Here is a 16,951-nt window from a genome sequence, read left to right on the forward strand (position 1 = left end):
CAAAGATTTGTAGTATTAATATCAAATGGCATGAAAATCTTATTATTTTTCTGAGCTAACATTTTTATATTCTTTTAGGTCACCAATTGTGTTCATTGTATATGTTTTGTCTTCTCAGCTGTACGATACATGTCTTATGCCTTAAGAGAGTAACTTCTACTCAAAGCTGAGTTCTTTGAGAAATTATCCATGAAATAGTGGTAACTGTATACACATAGTTTAATACATAATTTGATATAGTAAACACTGGATAATTCAGTGAGTTTTGTGTGTTAGACACATATTAAGACCTCTGGAAAATGAGCAAGATGATAAATAGTTACAAGGGTATTTTTGTAGCCATTAACCTAACAGCAGCATATCACGAAAAGAGATGGGGACAGGGGTATAGATCAAACAGCTGCAAAATCTAGGCTTCTACTGAATGGGCTTATAATGATGGAGTGGTGAAAAACTGGCCAAGAAAGGTCAACCAAGATAGCACTATAAGCCTTTGCACAGGCCTAAATGGATAAACGTTCCAATAGCAGAAATCAGGAAGGTGGAAGTAGGGCAGTCTGGGCTGGGCAGGGCAGGGATAGGAGCAGTGGTATTGCCGTCAGACATACTGAATTTATTATTAATAGGACAGCCAATCAGAGCTGTTTCATAGACTACTGAAGATACAGGGCTGGAGCACATAGCTGAGCAGATGAGGAGAAGCAGGAAAGGAAAGTGACCCTTGAGAGTACCTACATGGTATCAGACACTATTTTAAGTGGTTAACTTCTGGAGTTAGAATTTAAATATCAGCCATCCACACATTAGTGATAGAGAAGAAGAAACATGCATGTTGAGCTTGGTTAGATACTAGCTCTACCATTTCTTGCTACGTAGACTTTGGGACAGTTTGCTTATTCGCTCTGTAAACCGTAGTTTCATCAATCCCCCAAAATGAGGATAATAATAATGTTTACCTCAAAGAGCCAGAATAAATGACATAACCCAGAAAAAGTAAATAGTATGGTACCTGAAATATAATAAAAACTCAATAAAATTAGTCATTAGTGAGGGAAGAAACAGAACTTAACAACTGGCTTTAAGGATGGTCCACATTAAAAGAGAGAAGACAGAGATACTAAAAACAACAGAAAAGTATTCAAGGAAATGAGAGAAAACCTTGAAAACACAGTGTTATGGGAATTATAGGGATAAGGGTTTTAAAGAAGAAGTTCTTTAGTCGAATTTAGTCATAAGAATTGATAAATGGACCACTCAGTTCTTCATGTAAGAAAAGTAAATTTGTAGACTTACCCAAAGTTGGTCATCCATGCCTGGTGGGTTCTTTTTGATAAAAGCACCATAGTACGTAGCAATATTCCGGTGATGAGAATATTTTTTCAACATGTTAATTTCCTGTTTGATTTCTTCCTCTTCATCCTATATTGGAACAATAAATATTCTGTCACAAGAATCCATGTCTTTAGTAGAATTCTTTTTTTCATCACCATCTATATCAACTATGTACTAAGTTCTTCCTTAAATTTTTTCTTCTGTGGTGATAAATAAGCATAATTATTATATAACTTTCTTTCCTGACTACAAAAAAATTTTCAAGACAACACATTGGCAATCCAAGGGGTCTTCTGTTTATAAAGCAAATAGGCATAGCATGCAACCTGCTGGGGGATGGGGCACAAAACACCTGACTCCTTCACCTGGAAAAGATCAAGGTAGCCAGGCTATTGAGATAAAATTCATCCCAGTCCTCAGGAAACTATGTCCATCGAATACCTATCACTGATATATCTAATATAGGAAGGATTGAGGAAAGTGGAAAGAAAAAAGTACAGGCTCATATTTAAAATTTAAGTTCATTTTCTTTGAAGTCTACTTTTATTGAAGTACGTAACTGAAGATGATGAAAGTCAGATGAGAAAGGGAGTGAGAGTAAGTTCCCTAGATCTGAGGAAGTCCACAAAGCAGGAGTACTCACCTCAAGTTCAGGAAACTAAACATGAAAAGAAAGGAGAAATGTGGCAGTGCTACGGGCATGAAAAGAGAGAACTCTCTACAGAGTAAGTTTCCTGGAACAGGTTTCATTCATTGTGAGCCTCCATTTAGAGTCCACCAACTCGGACCATTTCTAGACCTCCTGGCATCACTGATGGAGAGTGCATGTGTTCTCCCATAATTTTATTTTGACATGTACACGTCAGTTGCACTTTAAAATAGTATGTTATTTTCGACGTTGGTGGAAAAAAATTCTATCTCAGGAAAGTTGTTTTAGATAACACAGCAGGAATGACTATCCTGAGTGTAAGATATTATCATTACCTAAAGACCACTCACAGTGTGTCCCTGTTTGTACCCTCGCCCACTCCAGCTGCTCGGCCTCTCTCCAGTATCTCTATACTGCCAGGCCCTCTACAGTCTCTCATGTGATGTCTTCTTTCTCCTTCCCCTTCTTCACATGATTTCTCCTCATCGTTCCCGATCTAATCTAACTGACACTCCTTAGGGATGTCTTCCCAAATTCTCTCAGGCAATGTCAAGTTCCCTCACTCTATCTTGTCCAACTCTACACCCCTTCACATAGGTGCCATATTTGCCGGTATTGGTTGGAGGTATGGGTCATTCTGTGTCATAACTGCCCTTTTACCTGACGCTCTTCTCCATAGACTGTAAGCTCTCTTCTGTCTTCAGATCTCAGTTCCAGAGTCTCTTCCCCAGCAAAGCAATCTGATCTGCCTGACATGGTGGTTCTAGCCCTGCGGACCACTGTGTGTCTCCTGCTTTGTAGCACCTACCCAAACTGCAACCTGCATTTATCTGTCTAATCATGTAAGTCTCTCTTCTCTATCAGTCCATAACATATATAAACACAGGAATCCTGCCTGCTTGTGCTCTCTATAACAACCCCAGCACCAAGAAAAGTGTCTGCGAATAATGTGAATAAAAGAATAAATACCTCCAAAGGGCCCAGCCACTTACAGCAGCATTAGTGATGCTTGAAAGAAACTGGTAAGAATAAAATGAGGAGAGTGGTAAAATGCTGACATTTCTTAACCACGCAAAAATAAGTAATAAAAAAACAATGGAGATGTGCAAACCCAGGAGAACTGAACATGTTACACATCACATGGCTTAACTAAGTTGAAGACTAAGTAATCTCAAAATAGAATGCACGATTAGGATGCTGAGCTAAGGAGAAGCATGTGGCCCTAGTAGTAAAGGGGAATAGAGGAGTGAGGGGCCGGGACAGTGGTTACGGAAGCAGGTAGCATACTACTGACCAACAGATTCTTCTCTGTAGCTACTGAAAAATACCTACGCCTTCCCTGCAGGCCTCAGGAGAGAATGACCTTCATAGAAGCCCAGCTTGTTGAAGGGTCCCTGCAGTATGTCTCAAATGTCTTACAATGGTGTGTAGTAGCTATTTTAAACTCACCATGTAGGGCCAAATCACTGTGGATGAAGGCAGATGTGAGTGGATGCACTTTAAGCAATAGAAGAGAAAATGACTCTGAGAGTTTCTGAGCTCAGCCTGGCATTGACAGTTGCTTGGACTGAAGAGGTAACTTCATGAGGCAGTAAAACACCAATCACTTTCCAACTGCAGCCTGACAGTCTCGGCTTCAGTCATTCCTAGTGAGAAGTCAGTCTGATTCTACCAGTATTTGCTGCCTACCTCCTAGGTTCTCAACAGGACAGTAAATGATGTAGGAGAATGGAGGGGAGGGGGAAGGGGAAGTACCTTAAAAAAAGCTTACCATATCGTTAAGAAAATAGAAACTTATGAAACAGCCAAATAATAGTGTAATTAAATATACAATTAAATCCAAAATAAAGAGTATTAGAGATCAAAATGAAGTCAGCACATTGTCCATCACTTTGCCAAGGTAAACTGAGTGGTAAGACAACAAAGAAAGCATATGCATCGAGTCAGAAAAATGGTAGGAAGTGGGAGGCACGTTCAGTGTGGGCTCCACGCACTCTGGTTGTGTGATCTCAGGAAAGGAACCTACCTTTTGGAACTTAAGTTTTCTCATCTATAATGACATACACATTTTACAATAGTATTGTTTTATGTCCTAGTCTTTTGCGATAGTTAAATGAAGTATGTGAAAGTTGTAAAGTGTGATGAAAACATTATTATTAATCTTCTCAACCAAAAAATAAATGAGAAACAAGGATAGGAGGGCGGAGATGTAAGTAACTTGAATTTTAGGTTTAAATTGCACTGTATCCAAACACAATTATAAAACCACTGTGGGTCATGGTTATGTAGCTCTAATATAGAACTTTGATCATTATCTTACATGACCTTGTAAGTGAGCATAGAATTTATCAGGCCTTCGGGGCTGTTTATCCCAATGTCTAATCTAGGACAAGAATGGCAGTAAGTTATACAGTGAAATTGAAAAGGAGACACTTACTATGACTACCAGACTCATTTAACCATTCAATAAGCAATCTACCCTCTCACAATACGGGTCATTGAAGGAAATAGGTTACGATAGTTTCAAAAGACAAAGACAAAAACTGAGGCTAGAAATAGACTACAAAGTTATAAGAGAAGGATATCTTTTATTTTGTAAATGGATTATTCTTATGTATTAAGAATTAAGCACAAAGATCAAGTTCACTGGGAAACTAATGACTACTGGGTCATAATGAAAAACAAAGTAATGCTACCAAATTGTCATAAATCTAAAAAGGGAGTATATTAATAAGTCAAGTCCAGTGCTGTAGGAAGAACCAAGCCTTCAACGAGAAGTTTTGCAAATCTAGCTAAACTGATTCTTTATGTAACTTCAGGCATGACATTTAAACTCTTCGAATGTCAGTTGTTTTCACCTGTAAATGTGAATGAGAATACCTAAGTCTCCTATCAAGGCTTAGAAATGATTATGTGCTTGTTTAAGCATAGCTTTATTACCAGTATAAAAAAATCATTTTTTCCTCAAGATCACAATCTATTTATGGCTTAGTATTTGTGATAAACTAAAAAAAAAAAAAAAAAAAAAAAAAAAAGGCAAAAATATTTAGCAGCCTCCCTCATGAAGAGGTGGGGTCCATTTCCTACCCCTGTCTCTGGGCTGGGCCATATGACTTGTTTTGGTCAATAGGACATTAATAAATTGATGCAGCAGAGGCTTGAAAAGTACATGTGTGTGGGAGTGGTCCTCTCTTGTTGCTTGCAGGGGACACTTACAAGTGAGAAACCAGGACTGGCCTCCTGGAGGATGACAAATCATGTGAAGAGATGGTGACTTTCAAATGCAAAGAAATGGATGATTCCTGGTGATGCTTTTAAGCCACTGTCTACTTCTGATGACAATATGATGATGATGACCATGATCATAATATACAGCCAAAGCCAACCTTATGTAATGTTCACGAAACACCAGAGGCTGTATATTATCATTACCTAAAGACCACTCACAGTGTGTCCCTGTTTGTACCCTCGCCCACTCCAGCTGCTCGGCCTCTCTCCAGTATCTCTATACTGCCAGGCCCTCTGCAGTCTCTCATGTGATGTCTTCTTTCTCCTTCCCCTTCTTCACATGATTTCTCCTCATCGTTCCCGATCTAATCTAACTGACACTCCTTAGGGATGTCTTCCCAAATTCTCTCAGGCAATGTCAAGTTCCCTCACTCTATCTTGTCCAACTCTACACCCCTTCACATAGGTGCCATATTTGCCGGTATTGGTTGGAGGTATGGGTCATTCTGTGTCATAACTGCCCTTTTCCTGACGCTCTTCTCCATAGACTGTAAGCTCTCTTCTGTCTTCAGATCTCAGTTCCAGAGTCTCTTCCCCAGCAAAGCAATTTGATCTGCCTGACATGGTGGTTCTAGCCCTGCGGACCACTGTGTGTCTCCTGTTTTGTAGCACCTACCCAAACTGCAACCTGCATTTATCTGTCTAATCATGTAAGTCTCTCTTCTCTATCAGTCCATAACATATATAAACACAGGAATCCTGCCTGCTTGTGCTCTCTATAACAACCCCAGCACCAAGAAAAGTGTCTGTGAATAATGTGAATAAAAGAATAAATACCTCCAAAGGGCCCAGCCACTTAAGCAGCATTAGTGATGCTTGAAAGAAACTGGTAAGAATAAAATGAGGAGAGTGGTAAAATGCTGACATTTCTTAACCACGCAAAAATAAGTAATAAAAAAACAATGGAGATGTGCAAACCCAGGAGAACTGAACATGTTACACATCACATGGCTTAACTAAGTTGAAGACTAAGTAATCTCAAAATAGAATGCACGATTAGGATGCTGAGCTAAGGAGAAGCATGTGGCCCTAGTAGTAAAGGGGAATAGAGGAGTGAGGGGCCGGGACAGTGGTTACGGAAGCAGGTAGCATACTACTGACCAACAGATTCTTCTCTGTAGCTACTGAAAAATACCTACGCCTTCCCTGCAGGCCTCAGGAGAGAATGACCTTCATAGAAGCCCAGCTTGTTGAAGGGTCCCTGCAGTATGTCTCAAATGTCTTACAATGGTGTGTAGTAGCTATTTTAAACTCACCATGTAGGGCCAAATCACTGTGGATGAAGGCAGATGTGAGTGGATGCACTTTAAGCAATAGAAGAGAAAATGACTCTGAGAGTTTCTGAGCTCAGCCTGGCATTGACAGTTGCTTGGACTGAAGAGGTAACTTCATGAGGCAGTAAAACACCAATCACTTTCCAACTGCAGCCTGACAGTCTCGGCTTCAGTCATTCCTAGTGAGAAGTCAGTCTGATTCTACCAGTATTTGCTGCCTACCTCCTAGGTTCTCAACAGGACAGTAAATGATGTAGGAGAATGGAGGGGAGGGGGAAGGGGAAGTACCTTAAAAAAAGCTTACCATATCGTTAAGAAAATAGAAACTTATGAAACAGCCAAATAATAGTGTAATTAAATATACAATTAAATCCAAAATAAAGAGTATTAGAGATCAAAATGAAGTCAGCACATTGTCCATCACTTTGCCAAGGTAAACTGAGTGGTAAGACAACAAAGAAAGCATATGCATCGAGTCAGAAAAATGGTAGGAAGTGGGAGGCACGTTCAGTGTGGGCTCCACGCACTCTGGTTGTGTGATCTCAGGAAAGGAACCTACCTTTTGGAACTTAAGTTTTCTCATCTATAATGACATACACATTTTACAATAGTATTGTTTTATGTCCTAGTCTTTTGCGATAGTTAAATGAAGTATGTGAAAGTTGTAAAGTGTGATGAAAACATTATTATTAATCTTCTCAACCAAAAAATAAATGAGAAACAAGGATAGGAGGGCGGAGATGTAAGTAACTTGAATTTTAGGTTTAAATTGCACTGTATCCAAACACAATTATAAAACCACTGTGGGTCATGGTTATGTAGCTCTAATATAGAACTTTGATCATTATCTTACATGACCTTGTAAGTGAGCATAGAATTTATCAGGCCTTCGGGGCTGTTTATCCCAATGTCTAATCTAGGACAAGAATGGCAGTAAGTTATACAGTGAAATTGAAAAGGAGACACTTACTATGACTACCAGACTCATTTAACCATTCAATAAGCAATCTACCCTCTCACAATACGGGTCATTGAAGGAAATAGGTTACGATAGTTTCAAAAGACAAAGACAAAAACTGAGGCTAGAAATAGACTACAAAGTTATAAGAGAAGGATATCTTTTATTTTGTAAATGGATTATTCTTATGTATTAAGAATTAAGCACAAAGATCAAGTTCACTGGGAAACTAATGACTACTGGGTCATAATGAAAAACAAAGTAATGCTACCAAATTGTCATAAATCTAAAAAGGGAGTATATTAATAAGTCAAGTCCAGTGCTGTAGGAAGAACCAAGCCTTCAACGAGAAGTTTTGCAAATCTAGCTAAACTGATTCTTTATGTAACTTCAGGCATGACATTTAAACTCTTCGAATGTCAGTTGTTTTCACCTGTAAATGTGAATGAGAATACCTAAGTCTCCTATCAAGGCTTAGAAATGATTATGTGCTTGTTTAAGCATAGTTTTATTACCAGTGTAAAAAAATCATTTTTTCCTCAAGATCACAATCTATTTATGGCTTAGTATTTGTGATAAACTAAAAAAAAAAAAAAAAAAAAAAGGTCATAATATTTAGCAGCCTCCCTCATGAAGAGGTGGGGTCTATTTCCTACCCCTGTCTCTGGGCTGGGCCATATGACTTGTTTTGGTCAATAGGACATTAATAAATTGATGCAGCAGAGGCTTGAAAAGTACATGTGTGTGGGAGTGGTCCTCTCTTGTTGCTTGCAGGGGACACTTACAAGTGAGAAACCAGGACTGGCCTCCTGGAGGATGACAAATCATGTGAAGAGACGGTGACTTTCAAATGCAAAGAAATGGATGATTCCTGGTGATACTTTTAAGCCACTGTCTACTTCTGATGACAATATGATGATGATGACCATGATCATAATATACAGCCAAAGCCAACCTTATGTAATGTTCACGAAACACCAGAGGCTGTATTATCTTAATTAATACTTAACACAGCTCTATGAAGTCAGTGTTTTTAATGATCTTATTTTACAAATGAGGAAAACAAGTTTCAGAGAGTTCATTCATATTTTAAATGTTAGAGCGCAGATTCAAAGCCAGGTTCGTCTGACTCCAAAGACAGTGCTCTTGATTCAAGACTGAAAACTCCCAGATGGAAGAAGGGCAATGATCCATGATGATAAAATCAAAGTTGCTAATCATGAAATAAGAGTTTAGGAGCATCGTAATCCAGGGCAGAAGGCAAATCTGCCTTTGGTCCTTCAATTAAAGGAGTTTGTTAGCACACAGTATTTGCTTAGGAATGATTTCAGAGGACAACAGAGGAATTTTAAACTGCAGATTTATTACACAGAAGAATACACTGTAAGTGCCTACAATATGCTGGGATTTAAAAACGGAATTAATAAGCCATTTAATATTAGGGTGCTCTATAACTAAGTTTGCCCAATATTTAGTTCTCAATCTATGGAACAGGAATAAAACTATGTAATTCTTAAAACATTCCAAGGGGCTGGTCAGTTTGAACTCTACAGGAAGTATGAGGTCTACAGACACATAAATGCCACTATCTCCTAGACATATGGACACTGACTACAATCACTTCTGCCCCTGCTCATCTGTTGTGCTTTCCATAGCAGCTGCTGGCATTAGGCAGGCATTTGTGTTTACTTATCTATCATTCTCACCTTCGATGTTGACAAAATGTGAGAAAAAGTTGAAGAGAATTTATTGTTAAAGAATCACAGACTATTAGAATTTGAAGGGACTGGTGACATTTTCCAGGATGTGATTTAAATTTCTTAAAAAATAATTTGTTGTAGTGAAATCCTTTCCAACAGAAATTTTATTCAGGATACCAATAAAAAGCATCAACAAAAACTAGACTTTTAAAATCAATAAACATTTATTTTTATAAATTTGACTATGTAATATCTAGTTATAAAGTTTATTAATGACAACAGAGAGGTTGTTTTAGTGAATATAAAATTAGAATTTTTGAAAGAAGTTTAAAGTCACATAGCATTTTGCATTTGTTTTTGTTCTGAAGGATACAGAAAATCTACATTCCCTAAGCTAAGTAATTACAAATGGTAACAATTACTTTTAAAGAGCATGCTTTGAAATTTTAGTGGAATCTTCAGAGTGAATGACATTTTGCAGCGAATGGAGTAACCTTGCAGTACAAATTGAGAGGCTGCCATTTTTCAGTGCCTCTAAAGTTAGTATATAACATGCGATTTGAAGTTTGTTTTTTTAACATTTATTAAATGTTAAAATATATTATACATAAGAACTAAGCACGTGTGGATCCCCCAAAATTATTTCAGGTAGGGTTATGCATCTGCAAACTATATTTTTAAATCTAAGGAAATATACCCAGAGTGTGTCAATGCGTTGCCAAGACCACATCTTTTCTTTCTAGCACTGATAAAATTTAGGACTTTGCTGCAACACTCTGTAGGCAGCTCCTGGATTTGTTGTATATGTTAACCCTATGCTAAATAAATTCATTCAACAAATATTTAAACGCCTACTAAATCCCAGGCACAATGCTAAATGCTAATAATGTAATACAGCATAGGCATAACAGATTCAAGCTCTGCCACAATGTAACCTACTATAGTCTAGTGAGGAACACAGATGGAAATCAAAGAATGACACAGATGCATGAAAAATTACTAACATGGGAGGGACGGGTAGCTGATCTAATTGAGGGTTTCTGGGGAGACAGCTCTGAGAAATCTAAGTTTGAGTTGAATTCTAAAGGCCTTGTGGGAGTCACTCAGTTGGAAAGAAAGAAAATGTGTGATGTGGTGTTAACTGAGGACTGAACCATTTTCCTGGCAGAAAAACAGTGATCGTCAAGGCTCTGTAGCTGAAAGAGGTATAGCATGTTATCTCCTATGGGAGTTGTTGGTGCCATGGAGAGAGAAATGAAAAATGTCTGCAAGAGACACCATAACAATAACAATATGCACTGAACATTGTGTTCTAACATTGTTCTCAAATGCTTTATAAATAACTGTATTTACTTCTCACACTAACATTATGAGGGAAATGATATTATCCACATTGGCACATGTGGAAGAAGGAAAGGTTAAGCAACATGCCTAGGATAAGAGAGCCATGAAGTTTCAAAATCAAGATGCACCCAGATGAGTGATAATTTGCACTTGCTCTTCTTTGCCATTAGGCTAACCTACTTTCTCTTACAAAGAAGTGGTGTCATTTAGAGGAGCAGATAACACAAGTCTGATGTACATCTTTCTCACCCAAGCTTGCACTAATTCATGACTTCCAAGAAAACAATGAATTTAAAAAAAAAAAAAAAGACCTATGCTGGAGTAATCCAGAAGTAAGTAGGTTTTTAACCCTAGTGATGTTGTCATTCATTTGGGTAATGTCTACTATAAATGAGGTGGCTTATACCTTCGATTTCTGTGGGCAGAATCTGAAAGCCATGCTCCAGTGATGCTCCCCCATTTCTCAATGTTATAACAGGGCTGTGGAGAGGGTGGGCACACCCGGACTGGTTGGATGTGAATTTCAACTCTGCTATTTACTCTCTGTGGGGCTTGGGCAGTTACTTAGTTCTTTGTGTTTTCAATTCCTCATTTGTAAAATGAATATAATAGTAGTGCTCCCCTAATGGGAGTTGTTTCGAGGATTAAATGAGTCAATATGTGTTGTATTAAGTACTAAGAACAGTGCTTGGCACATAATAAACAATCGATGTTCTCAATTTTTATTTTGATAATGACTGTTGTTGTTATTATTATTATTATTATTACGTGCTGTGCTAGAAATCATTCTACTGAACTGTCTCCCTTAGAGAGAGGGGAGCCACATGTGCTTAGAGCAATGTGTCCCCTTGACTCTTCCAAACAACCTGAGATGGAAAGATTTTTTTCCCTTTTGTCCATCTTTAGCAAACATTTACTGAGTTTGTTAACTATTGGCAAAGCACCCTACCAGAGGCTATTGGGAAAAAGCTACTTTCTTACTCTTCAAAGAGAGATGCAGACTGGTCATAAGCTTCACCTACAGGAATTCAGTAAATAAGACAGAAATAGAAACTCGGAGAAGCAGGGCTTAACAAGGATCATTCTGAAAGGCGAATCCCATGACGTTACCTTGCTAGTCAACTTCTGGCCCCCACACTGGCTCTAACAGTGGCTTGGGGGAGGGGCCAGAACATACAGCCTCCTGCCCCTTTAAAAAAAAAAAAACAACTCCCCTTACAGCTCTTCTATATATTGAATTTTTGCCTAAAACTATTTGATCAAAATGTTTTATTTGGAAATAAAATGTTTGAAAATCTCGTAAAGTCCTTGCCACAGCATTCAATTCCTCACAACCTGGCCCCAACTTGCCTATATTTACCTTGTATTACTCTCTCCTCAGCACTTTTTAATCTTAAAACTAATCTATGTAATAGTTTCCGGAACATGCTTCTTGCTCTCTCAGCCTCCATGCCTTGTCACAGGCTGTTTCCTTGACCAAGACTATCCTCATCTGATAGTCCCCCTAGGCTTAATTACTACCCCTCACTGACACGTTAAACTTTATAAGTAACTTTGTTTATGAATTTTAGAACTTAACTGTAAAATGGATTAGCTTTACTTATACATATTTAGATCAAAGTTGTGCTATAGTGAGCTCTACTTCAGACAAAAGATCACTTTTTCATCTTTGAATTTCCAGTGCCTATCAAGTACGTGTTTAGTAAATGTTTATTGAATAAATTAATGAAAAAAACCCACACTAAATTAAACACTAAATACTCTTCTATATTAACTGAAGACCTATAGCAATGTAGTTAAGAGGATGGACTTAAAAGATGGAGCTAAAATGCTCAGGTTGAAAGATTCACTCCACCATTTACATGTCATGTTGAGCAAGATACTTAATATGCCTTGTCTTCTCTTCTCTATAATGGGACTAATAACAGAATTTGTTTTGTATGTTGTTGAGGAGATTAAATGAATCAATATATAGAAAGTATTTAAAAGAGTTCTGGCACATAACAATCACTCCATCAATGTTAGCTACCATTATTATTATTTTTGGCTGAAATATAAAAAATGTAACTAGAGAAGTACTTTGCTTAAGAACCAAATCAGCTTTAACTATATCCACAATAATGATATGATATCATGTCAGAGTGACAAAATTCTCCTGTTTTTTGCCTACCCTTTTCTTTAATAGCTCTCAGGTTTGTCTTTGAGGAAGCATCCTTCCCAACTCTTAGTTCCTGCGGTAGGTTCCAGAGTTAGGCATCTAACCCACATGTGGCTGAAGAGAAACAAGGATTGGTTCAGGAACGGTGACATGACCCACGATGGGCCACTGATATTCAGACTGGCACTACGGCTGGGACTAAGGTTAATGAAGTAATTTGAGCATGAGCCTGAAGCTGCTGTGGAGAATAAAATAGAGCCCAGAGATGGAAAGAGACAAAATTCCTAACCATATCATTCCTAATCACAACCTGGATCTTACTAAGTTTGTTTGTTTGCTTTAATATACACAGCCAATAAATTCTGTTTTCAATTTCATTCAATTTCACTGGGGCTTTGGTGCTACAATAAAGTGTCCTGAGTAATGTGATCACAACCAGTCACCGTAAAGGTGAAACCCTATTATATTAATTTATTATCTCATTAAGCTCTACTTGGGCTTCACACTATCATTGCAAAAGGACTAGTTTACGCCAGGAATTTCTGTACAAATGAAGATGGGTATTTATCAAAGAAATCAGTCTCTTCACACATGGTGGCCCAGAAAGCTGTAAATACAAGTGCTAGAAAAGTGATCCTCTGACTTTGGTGTGTGAAGCTCCTTGAGAATCTTGTATAAAAAGGCAGGTCCTGAGGCTTCATCCAGAAATTCTGAAGCAGACCCAGGAATCTGCATTTCCCCTGAGCACCTCAGGAGTGCTGATAGTTCAGTGATACTAGTAGTCCACTATGAGAAACACTACCCTGAAGGGTACAATTTTGTTTAGATGCTATAGGCAAATTTAGAGTACCTAAATCCAGCTGGGAAGGCATCCCCCTGAAAGTGACGAAATGCAAAAGTTCCCATAATTATTTCAGGAACTAAAAGGACTTCAAAGACTTAATTTGAATTTAAGTACTAATTCCAATGCAAATATTAGCGAATTTGGAAGTGTCTCAGATCTAAAACTGGAAGGACATAAGTATTATATTCAGTTCTCTCTGTGGTTATTTTTCATTTTTATTTTTTTAAAAAGTTATATAAAATAAAAACAATAATTTAAAATTGATTTCAAGCTTATGGGTTTATCAATTTCATTACAATAAACTATAGTAACTTTGCAGTAGATCACTGCAAACAATTAACAAAGATGACCTTTGAGAATTCATCTCAGTTTTTAACAGAGCAGCTATAATGAGCACAATTATAATAATTGGTAAGAAGCTTTTGTAGCATTCCATAATACACAAAAGACAAATAGCAAGATGAAATAGATTGTCTTCTGAGAGCACCACATGAGTTTCACAAAAGAAATCTTATGTTGACTAAGATGCATAAGGGGGTGTTACAAAAGTCATTTGACGCTGTATCAGACAACACGGGAATAAGAAAACCATTTCCTGATGTGTATCCATGTTTGTCTTTGTTCAGGGTCAGTGGTTACATAATGGCCAATGATGTGTCTAAATCAGGGAAACTATCCAGCCCTTTCAACAGGGGTTCCCCAAGAGAATTAACTCCAAATACTACAAAGCATCCATTGTATGCAATGGATCGACTCTGATAAATATTGAAAATGGCGTTAGCTCTGCCTCATCCTTGGGAGAACTGAGAAAATAGTCTCTCAAATCATTTTGTTGCCTTGTGAAACCCAGTTTAGAAAACCTGACACTCCTTAAACTGAATATACGTACTCTGGGATAAATAGCTGTGTAACGTTTTTGTTCTAAGCAAGGAGGTCTAGTAATAGTAAGTAGTTCACCAAGCAAATTAAAATCTCACAAACAGAACCAGAAACTAGAAAAGTGCAGGGCTATCAAGTTGTATTTGTGCCTCATCATACAAGTCTGTGCACACTTGAGATTAACGATGTCAGTGGAACTCAACTGTAGTTCTGCACAACCGCGCACTATAACTTTACAGCATAAATGTCTTGGACTTCATCCACAACCATTAGCTGTTAAACTGCCAAGTGCATTGCATTATATGGAGATTTCTATTCACTCCAAGAAAAATACAGTAGTAGGTCTTCAGCAAAATTAGAAAATAAATTTTAATTTGTTCTGGGGAGCTTTGTAAAAGGTTTACACCTTTGTAGTGGGTTTCTGTGTGGACACTGATAGTATCTGATCTGGATTTTTGTGTCAGACTCTGCTAATTGACCCTACCAATATCCATTCTTTCTTCATTCCTGGCTAATAGAACCGGGTTTTTAACTGCACACGTTGGTAGAATGAAAGACTACACTTCCCAGATTCCCTGCAGCTAGGTATAGCCAGTGAAAGCAGAAATAAGTAGAAACGTTGCATGCAAACAGAGATTTCACTGGAAAGGGTTCTCTTCAGCTATTATCCCACTTTTTTTTTTTTTTTTTTGCCTACCAAAGAATATGATTAATGGAAATCCGACAACCATCTTGAACCATGGAAGTGACTTAATGTGTGGAAGCCATGCGTTAGAATGATGAAGCAGAAAGGTAAAAACATGCTTCTACTCCCCCACACTGCTGCCCTACATCCCTGGGCTGTCAACGATAGACTCCTTTAATATGGGAGAGCAAGACACTTCCATCATGTGTAAGCCTCTGTTATTTTGAGGATTCTGTTTCAGGTGGCAGAACCAAAACTTAATTATTATAAAAAATACATGCAGTTTCTTATTCTGTAAAGGCCAGGTGAATTAATAAACTAATTGGGATTAAATATGAGAACAGGTTTGCAACCTCTGAAATTTGAATAATGTACTAAGAAATATAAAAGGAAGTAATACTTTAAGTGCTAATAAACATATGGGAACACAATTATTTTTACTGGTTAAAAATGTATATAATTTAAAGAAGAATTCAGATCAATAATAAGAAAAGGAAATCAGTACAATGTGTGATAGAAATGAAAATTAGTGACATCAGTATTATGGTAGATAGCATACAATATAATATACACTTATTAAATGTAACAAACTGGGCCAGAAAAGGTATAAATTGAAATCTGACATATAGACATATGGTGTTTTTTTAATTTTATTTTTGTATATTGGTTCTTGATACCTTTGTGTGCCCAATTCATTCTATGTCTATTTACATTAAATAATCCACTTCTGGGCTGAATGGAAGACTTTGGTCTTTTAGCTTTCATGTACAGCAGACAGACATCTTAGAAAAACCCCAGGACAATAGAAAATCATTTACATGCTTTTGATGTCCAGTGAGTCCTTTCAAGTCTGATTTTTGCTCTGTATTCTTGAAAATATATTAACATATTTTAAATAGACCTAGCAAAAAGGATTGAAAGCGTAAGATTGTATTTCAAATAAAGTCTGTTCCTTAGATTGCTTTTGATCATCCAGGGAGAAGTTCTGTTTCAGTGTTGCTCTAAATAATAATAAGAATTTGTGGTTATTGTAATTATTTTATTGCTAATATTTTGAGGAGGAAAATAGTCATGTTAAATATCCTACTAGGACTTTAGAGCTATCCAAACTCTAGTCTATTCCAGTGATGCGTGGACGTTTGAGAAAAACGTTAAGACCCATGTCTTCTGTGTAATCTCAGCATTATTATTTTAATAACTTCAAATCCTGTTCTGTCTTCATATGCAAATATCCTTACTGTGTTTATGTAAATTACTTGCACAAATTATTTATTCTTCATTCAAATTACATAAGGCAGTGTGTAGGTATCTAATATAATTAGAGTGATTTACCCATAGTCTTCTCATTCAGCTGTCGAATACTCTTGTTTTTATGTTAAGCACAAATGTGGAAATATCTTAGATATTTAAAAAATTATATTTCCAAAAAATAATTTTTTTCTATCACTAACTTCTCTATTACAAGTATATAGCTATTGAGGTGGCAAGATAAAGATACCTTACCCCTGTGACATCCATAACCTTAATGGCTGCAAGCTGGCCCGTTTTGACATGACGACCCTGTACAGAAAAAAATAAAATAAGATTTTAGTTCTGATAAGCATTCAGTTCTGACTGTAAAGAACAATATTATTGGATTAATGTTACAGAATACCAATGGAGACAACACACACACACACACACACACACACACACACACACATCCTAAATGCTTTGAAGATCAGTTTCTATTTGGTGTTTATTTTGTAAAATACCTCCATCGCTCTGTCTTTGGGTTTATTTTCACAGTGGCTGACAAATTAAATAAAAAAGGCAATGCTGAATAATCTGGTTTTACTTC

At 37.2% G+C, this 16,951-nt stretch overlaps 1 protein-coding gene across 5 annotated transcripts in view; it reads right to left on the minus strand.

The window, feature by feature from the left end:
• Positions 1–16,951, minus strand: part of TNIK (TRAF2 and NCK interacting kinase) — a 366,909-nt gene that overhangs the window by 138,201 nt on the left and 211,757 nt on the right. For all 5 annotated transcript variants that reach the window (XM_023524725.1, XM_011380421.2, XM_011380430.2 and 2 more), the window contains 2 exons: positions 16,615–16,671; positions 1,294–1,419 (listed from right to left, as the gene is read on the minus strand). In XM_023524725.1, coding sequence (XP_023380493.1) covers positions 1,294–1,419; positions 16,615–16,671 — 183 coding nt within the window. The remainder of the gene's footprint in view (positions 1–1,293; positions 1,420–16,614; positions 16,672–16,951) is intronic.

This window comes from Pteropus vampyrus, unplaced genomic scaffold, assembly GCF_000151845.1.
Source record: "Pteropus vampyrus isolate Shadow unplaced genomic scaffold, Pvam_2.0 Scaffold12, whole genome shotgun sequence".
Classification (NCBI taxonomy): domain Eukaryota; kingdom Metazoa; phylum Chordata; class Mammalia; order Chiroptera; family Pteropodidae; genus Pteropus; species Pteropus vampyrus.